The 8,556-nt window shown below is 40.8% G+C and overlaps 1 protein-coding gene across 1 annotated transcript; it reads left to right on the top strand.

The window, feature by feature from the left end:
• Window positions 1-1,201: 1,201 nt before the first annotated feature.
• On the top strand, window positions 1,202-3,141 carry foxe3 (forkhead box E3). The gene is made up of 2 exons (XM_078561838.1): window positions 1,202-2,707; window positions 2,943-3,141. Exon 1 carries the CDS (start codon window positions 1,408-1,410, stop codon window positions 2,638-2,640), a length of 1,233 nt encoding a protein of 410 aa, XP_078417964.1. The 5' UTR covers window positions 1,202-1,407; the 3' UTR covers window positions 2,641-2,707; window positions 2,943-3,141.
• Window positions 3,142-8,556: the final 5,415 nt, after the last annotated feature.

Below are 8,556 nucleotides of genomic sequence, written 5' to 3'. Positions count from 1 at the left end.
ACGTGTTGCTTCTGATCAGGAAACGGAAAATTATAACGGGCCTGTTATTCTTACCTGTATATGATGACTTTTATAAAATTCGTATTTAATCTGTGATTCTTCCTAACTCTAACCCTTAATTCTGACCAATCCGATATGTTGCATTTTAAGATAATGATAAATTGATAACATATTGATCAACAATACAAACAGCAGCACCAAATTAAACTTCAACTATTGACAGTAACTGTAATCAGCAGAAATGTTTAATAACATCTCACTCATTTGTCAAACGTGTCTGACATTTCTAATGGATTTTAAAATATATTTGTCTCACTGGTTTATCCCTGGTTCTAGTTCAGAAGAAAAGTTCCGATTCTAAAGCTGACGAATTGCAGTTTTTTCGTTCCGACGAAAGCTAGCGAGAGTTATTTCTCTATAAATGACTAACCTTGTTACATGTTACCCTCTAATCACCGTAGGCGAAATAATGCAGACCACACGCCCTTAAAATAATATTTATATTATCCAATTCAATTCGTTGCTGAAATGCTAGAGGAATTGAAACGTACATTTTCTTTCTGAGAAGTGATCATTTTCTACCCTCATAAGTAAAGCCACGTTTCGTATTCGCTTGAACAGAGCTCGGAAACTAGTGTGGCAAATGCACAAATGGCAATTTGTACCTTTCTACCTCCGATACTGTATTATAAACAAATATCCTACATCGAATGGATTCAACGGATTGTGTGGTAAGCGTTGATATAATTTTTCTGTGGGCTAGAAATTGATAATTTCAGAAGTGATATAAATATATTATTTTTTGTATGCAATTTATATCCGGTGTTCTACAGCACAGCACAATAGTCCGTCCAATGAGACGGGCCTTTAAGGATACACGTAAATATTTATTTAGTCCACTGTGCCTATAGTCAAGTTAAAATCAACACCAAAATGTAGTTAAGATTTAATACAATAATTAGAATATACAGTACATGATTTAGGAAATTTTGCAGTCACATTAGAGGAGCCTTATTACACAATGCGAACTAATACATATTCTACATTGCAGAATACTATTCACTGGGTCATGTAGTTTCAACCATAAAATGCCTTTACACATCATCGAGCACTTTGTGAACTTTTTGCGGATTCTCCTTGTTGATGATTTCCTCTAACTGCACATTAAAATTCTAATCTCGTTTTCAGCGTATTGTTAGTACTTCGTGTACCTATTTGGAGAGTTTGGGGGAAGGTGGGTGGGCATGCTAATTAAAAGCTTTGACACAATGAGGGCAAATAGGGTGGCGCCAGGCTCCTTTTGCTCTGACATATAAGCCAGGTGGCGTCAGTTCAGCACCTGATCCGGCCTCCCCAACAACAAACCTACATCAGACTGTGTACTGGGAAGACCTCAGGCTGAAGTTTATGAATCTAGCCGACATTTCGTACTTTACTGGCATGTGCACCATGACTGCAGAATCCCAGCAGTCGCCCACGGAGGCTTCCTCTGCTTCGAGCCCCTTGGATAGCTCCGCGGACGTGTCAATGGGGTCGCCGGGAAAGGATGAGGTGATGGTCAAATCGGAGCCCAGAGGTAACACGCCGAGCGCGGAGAGAGATGACGAGAACGTGGGGGATATTGAGGGACTGGTACCGACTACTGGAGGCAGAAGGAGGAAGCGTCCAATCCAGCGTGGCAAACCCCCATACAGTTACATAGCACTGATCGCCATGGCCATTGCCAACTCACCAGAAAGGAAGCTGACCCTTGGGGGTATTTACAAGTTTATAATGGACCGGTTCCCATTCTATAGGGAAAACTCCAAGAAGTGGCAAAACTCAATCCGCCACAACCTAACCCTCAATGATTGTTTTGTCAAGATTCCTCGCGAGCCCGGCCGCCCTGGGAAGGGCAACTACTGGACGCTGGATCCGGCAGCTGAAGATATGTTCGATAACGGGAGCTTTTTACGCCGAAGGAAACGTTTCAAGCGATCAGACATCACCACCTATCCAGGCTACATGCAAAATTCCAGCGCCTTCACTCCAACCCCAGTTGGGAGACCTTCCTATCCCAATACACTCTATCCAAACGTGGGCTCGGGCTACAGTCCTCAGGTCCACACTGCTAGCCACCACCCGGCCATGTTGCATCATTACCAAACCTCAGCAGTGAGCCAGGCTCAGCACAGGATGTTCAGTATTGACAATCTCATCAGCCAACAGTCTGTTCTACAGGCCTCTTCAGGGATTGATTTGAACTCTCACGTAAATGGAGAACTGGGACCGATGGCCAGTTGTTCAGTTGGTGGGGCAGATGCTTCGAGTTTTCAGTCGCAGTCGGTAAGTCCCACTGGGATGGGGGCCATGTTGAACAGGTCTTCGAACAGCGTGACTTCGAACATGACCTATTCCTATTCCACGTCCCCTCCTCACTTACCTATGCCCCAGGCCAGCTATTCGCCCAATAATAGCCAGATGTATTGTCCTTCAAATCGACTCGCCATACCGTCCATGAGAGCAAACACCTGCTCCGACCACACTGAGCAACTTTTGGGCTTATCCAACCATCAGGTGAATGGACTTACTCAGCTCAATGGCAATACCACCTACATGAGACAAACAAATTATGCACCTGGACTTGAAAGATTCATGTAGAATGTTTTCTACTTTTAGGGGAGAAGCAGCAAAACAGTGACATTCCTAAACCACAAAACAACTCAAGGTTAGCTCTTTTACATATTTATACCGAACTATACTGCCAAAGCTCATCGTTTTTCTATCCTTACTTTATCAATACCGTGCGATGGTATTTTACATTTCTAGTTCAGCGCTGTAAGAATGTAAATTTCAGTACAAACAGGATTGTTTTCTGTCTGTGAAGGATACACATCTGTCACAATTTGTCAACAGGTAATGACTGTTTGGTTAAAGGTAATCAATATTTCGTTTCCTTTCAGAATTGAGAAGAACCAGTTTAATCGCATACTCTGTGGTACTTTTTGTATGTATTTCGGGGAGAAAATATTTATCGTTTAGTTTGTGTAATAGCTGCATTAGATGCAAAATTTCTGATTTGTTCTTACCGGAAACGACAAAAATAAATAAATATTGTTTTTTTACGTTAAAAGAAATTGTCTTTCTTTTTTTTGGAAGCATATCCACAAATAAATGAATGTATGTGGCAATCCGTTTTGTGAGCCAGGGCTCATTAGAAAGCTAAATTTGCAAAGAAATTAAAAATAACGGAGCCGCTGTGTATTTCTGCTTTTTATTGCGTGGGGATGACATTCCTAATGAGGCAACGAGTAATATGGAATTTAAAATGGCTTCGTGTACATGTCTGTACGTGTGTTTACAAATTGAATCTGGATATATCTGAAACTAAAAAGGAAACGAAAGGAGGGAAGGAGAACAAATAAAAGTGAAGTTACACAAGATTATTTTCTTAAATAATTTAAAAGCAATGCAAATATGTCTGACGGGTAATAGTGACGATTTAATTCGAAACTGGTTCCCTTTGAGAACAGTATTTTGAATGCTACATTTACGACACCACATCTTCCGTGTATTGTTCATTCTTGTTAAACTGTTAATCTGGAGTTTGCTCTCCAAAAATAATTGGAAAGGATTTACACAGCAGCAGCCCACTGATCGAATTAGGCATCGATCGAAAGCCTATTGTCCAGTGGGTGACAATTGTTTTTCTAATTACACGGAAGATGAGGCTGCCTTTGTTTTCTGACACCTGGTTAATACAAACCTGTCATTGTTTCAAATGTTCTGGGATTGCTTTGAGATATGTAAAAAGATTTCCTTGAAGCATCTTAAAGTTTACAATATCAACAACTTGCACTTATATAGTGTAGTAGTGATCTGCCCAGGGGCAGGTCCGTATATCCTTATATAATGTCTTTGACTTAGATAAAAAAAAACACTCCAAGACAATTTCCAGAAGGGAATGACGGTTTTAGAACATTAAACTGCTTTGTCTGGGATTACACTCAACTGTTCAAACGTAAACCCCGCATCTGGTAGCATCCAGATTCCGGGCTCTAGTCTTCATATGTTACTAAGCATAAAAGCATAGAATATGAAAAGAAATGAATGTAATATAGACTCAAACTGCAATTACAGTCTCGGCATGGAGCAGCTCACCGGTGCTGAAGGAAAATTAGATAATCCTGGTAAAGCATATTAGAAATAATGTTTAGAAATAATAATAATTAGAAATAAAGCCGTTTAACAATTCTAAGTCTAGAAAAAAAGAGAAACTGCAAAAACACGCATACTTGGGCACGTGTCTGAAGTCATTTTTTTCATCCGCTCCCGGGATGTGTATATAGACTTACATTCTCTGAACCTGTACTAAAAAGAAATCCTACTTTTCGTTTCCCAAATTCTCGATCAATCTGACAACATATGGATTTAGTAATAACCCGAGAATCTTACACTTTTATTTTGTCGAGGTATCAAATGCAGATTAAATAAAACTCATAAGCGAAGTTAAAAACAGGTAATTCTGTTTTTGTTTCATAAGCGAAGTTGTTGCCCCTGTTAAATTCGATCAAATAAAGAAGCAATCGGCGGTATGGAAAAGGTCATTACATTATTTTCAGAATCTGTTTTTTTTTAATCGCCGTTATATATTGTTTATTGATAAACAATGTGCCCAGTCACAGACCATTTGTAATGCGGCTGATTGATGAGTATTGGGACCATTCGTTTCGTTCAGTGCGGAGGCAGAACCCGGAGCGTTATTGGAAGTTTCCTGCACTTTATTGCCCAGTAACTGCTCTCAGTTCTGGTTTCACCTCAAGTGGCTGTGGAGCCAGGGACGCTCAGGATGTCTGACAGAGGCTTTTGTATCACTGATCGCCATCTCCAGCTGGTATTATTGACATGTTTGCTGTTCTGCTCACGCCGACAGACACTTTGACAGGCTTTCTTACGCAAGCACATTCTCAAATCTCCTAATTCTTATGAAACTGGAAATGTTTGGTGGGTTTTATGGATAATGTAGTTGCCCCGGGTAAGTATTTAATATAAATATAAATACATTGTAAAAAGAGTTTTTAATACGTAGCATATATCGCTCTCTTAGTAACTGAGTACTACTTCAGAAAATAGGTTCATTTTGACTTATCTTTTTGTGCATTTTAAATTAAAGAGCAATATTGTGCCAGTTGAGGGAAACAGAACCCAAACAAAGATATGAATAAGAAAGATAAATCAGAAGGGCCAAAATCGCCTTGCACAAAGCAGGGCAGCGAGTATGGTAACACGAAGGAGTTTCGGTAGCAGCCGCAGACCACTAGCTGTTGGTACATTAGTGTCCGTGAGGAGTGATTTTTCTTTCACACCCATACTGCAGTTAGAGCAGAAATGGAGCCTGCATTCAAAGTCAGGGCCGGAGTTGACACCTTATTTAAAAGTCAGATCCATGCAATTGGGAACTAGGTTGTTACCTTTAACACTCAATTTGCGCACTATAAATTGGACGCATGCTCAGAGCTTCTCCCCTCGGACAAGAATTCCTAATGTTAGAGACTGAACTGGCCAACATTTAAAATGCTTCAAATTAAGTTTTAAAAGTTGCCATTTTGTTAAGCAGACAGCCTGAACGCTTTATAAATACATTTTTACATGGCATTGGCGCCTTACAGTGAATCTGAGGTAGTTTCTGACAGTTACTCTGAGGGACTGTCAGCCACCAATCTGCTTTGACATCAGATGGGAAACCTGCCTTGGAGTTATGCTGCCATTTTATGTTGATGCCTCCAACACCAGGTTGAAGTGACATGAAGTACGAGTTTAAAGTTAAGTGCAAGCATATCAACAGCATCAAACTGTAACCTAAGGCAAAAAGTGTTGCAGTGAGAATTCTGACTGGCGTTAAGTGGAGGAAAACGCTCACAATGCCTATCGAGGTTACCATTCAGGGGTGATGGGTTCAGGAGAGCAAGTCAAGGAATTTGCACTGGGTAAACTGTGGAGTATAATTTTCGGGATTCCACATGATCAGATGAACAAAAGGGAAGCGTGTTTGGGGCAGTATAATGGATTCAGACTGGGGAGATTTCTACAAATAAAGAAATTGGACCATTATATCTGGAGGGAAAGAAAAGGCACCGACAAGGCAGAATGGTCAGCTTCTCCTGACACAACAGGATGTGAGGGCAGAAAACCCCAGCGACTAGTCCACTAGTCCATATACCGCTCTCCCCGCTCACCATGCCTGGTTATCTCCTAATTCGCAATTTTCACTTACGGCAATGGCCTCAGTACAAGGCAAATAAGGTACAGATTTCTGCTCGTCATCATATCCCTCAAATGTTAGTAATTGCTGCGGAGCTGAATAAATGAATTGTGCATTTAAAGAGTTCGAGGGCGCCTCCAAGTCCGATATTGGAGAAGGGACTCACCTAGACAGTTACTTACCTTGGCCAAACCTTCAAGCGGGGATCCACGAGGTAAACGTGCACAATGCTTATTTGATTGTGTTTAAGCTTGTGCATCTGAGAGATGGCAGACTAATATGTAAAAACACAAGCAAGCATGGATGCAAACCTGAAAATCCAGACAACCCTTTTCAGAATTGTCTGCACAAAGTATTAAACTGGTACAACTTTTAGCACTCTGGCTGTGGACGCTTGCCCTACACCAAGTGAAACTTGTGGGACCAGGTGGGCCCAAGCTTCAACAACGGTGGTGGTTTTGCTCAGCATTAACATGGGGGTTCGCTGACCTTGGCTGGGCCACCTCTCGGCACCGCGGTGGGAGGTTGGTAGTTTATGCCAACATGGAAACCGGTTGAGCACTAGTCTATATACCGTATGCCAAATTTGATCTTGATAGTAGCAACGGTTGCATTTGTTTAAAAGCCAGATCTGAGATAGTGTTTCTAAAGTGTCGCTAGTTTCGTCGGTGCCCGGGTTCATACAAATAATATTCCACCTTCAACACCTCTTTGTTCCTTTGTCTATGACATCTCTTGGCTATCTCCACCTATCACTGGCCCTCTATCCAGCTCTACCCGTCCCATCCCCCCTTAAACCAGCTTATATTTCACCTCTTTTCTATTTTTCCTTAGTTCTGTTGAAGAGTCACACGGACTCGAAACTTTAACTGTGTTCCTCTCCGCAGATGCTGTCAGACCTGCTGAGTTTTTCCAGGTATTTTTATTTTTGTTTTGGATATCCAGCATCCGCAGTTTTTTTGCTTTTTTCATACAAATAATGTTTGTCTATCTACCTCATTCCCAATTGACCATCAAAAGCGTAGGTACTAACTTAATGCTTTATTTTGGAATGCTCCTCCACGATGCCCGGCTCCTATTCTGAAACAGTTGGCATTTAAAGGGCAGTTCGCAGCATATCACCAACATGAACTAAATCTGTGAAGCTTTTATTCTCGTACAAAACCAAGTTAAATGCAAAGGACCTATTCCATTTGTTGTTATGCACCAAGAGTTATTACATTGTACCTAATACTCTGGAGAGGACATCTTGCGGATTGCTGTTCAATTAGTGAATTCTCTTTACAAAATATATGCTTCCCCAGAAGTAATGTCCTTTGGACTTTAGCCATTATCCTAACGATTAGCTGAAAATCCGTTCCTACATGTCGCAGGCTATTGAATACAGACTCCAGGAATGTCTGTGGCCCATATTTGCAGCAACATGGTAAATCTGTTGGAGAAGATTTCCGCTGTTGGGTAGCTCTAGATGAATGACAACCGCGTTATTTTAGGAACATTAACTCATTTATTAGAAGTAGCTAAAAGAGAAATTGGTTCTGAAGACTTACCCATATCAGTGCACATAAAGACCTGAATGATTTTTACCCCAATACCATGATTTAGAAGCCAGGAGCTGCGTCCTTGTTTGTGCAGTTCTCGCTTGGATTGTGCCTCAGTTTGAAGTAACAGTGCACAATATTATTAGAATAATAGTAGTAGGTATTATTGGAAAGGCTTAAATGGTAATATCGCTTTTCCTTAAGATGGAATATTACAAAATTTGATCAGAAGGGCATGGAGAATGATTTCGTTCCTCCAATGAAAGCAGTATAAGTACGCAGCCCTCTTAGATATCAGAAGCAATACCTTTTCCCCTGGAAAGTACATTTAGCTTCACGGTCAAGTGGTCACCATTTCCCAGCAATGTTAGAGACGTTGTGTAAACACAGTCACCACACAACAGAATAAATCTTCAGACGCGACTGCCTAATGCTGGTATTCTGTGATTTCAGTGTAAACGTGCTCTTCTGCAGTTCGGGTCCTTTAGGCGCTTAGGGTCCCTTAGTTTGGAGATCCAAGAAGAAAGGAATTGTCAACTTAAAACAAAGTGATTCCATTATTGAGTTTTGGCTTTGTGATGAAATTAGAACTCATTTTGAAAATAAAAAGTAATCGACAACATTGACATGCATTTTGCTGTAACGATGCCACGTTGTCAATTTCAAAAACTCTCCAGCAAAGTCAGAGTAGTTTTCAGAAGTATGTTCGCGAATGGGGCCTCCAAGCCTGGAGTATTTGGAAAAAACATTAGTCGCATTGAACCTTATGCCTCT

Source organism: Cetorhinus maximus, chromosome 17 (assembly GCF_964194155.1).
Source record: "Cetorhinus maximus chromosome 17, sCetMax3.hap1.1, whole genome shotgun sequence".
Classification (NCBI taxonomy): domain Eukaryota; kingdom Metazoa; phylum Chordata; class Chondrichthyes; order Lamniformes; family Cetorhinidae; genus Cetorhinus; species Cetorhinus maximus.
This window is presented reverse-complemented; position numbering and strand designations above follow the sequence as displayed.

Bases quoted from the DNA above. Each gene is read 5' to 3' on its own strand.
- foxe3 (XM_078561838.1), top strand. From the start codon at position 1,408: ATGAATCTAGCCGACATTTCGTACTTTACTGGCATGTGCACCATGACT.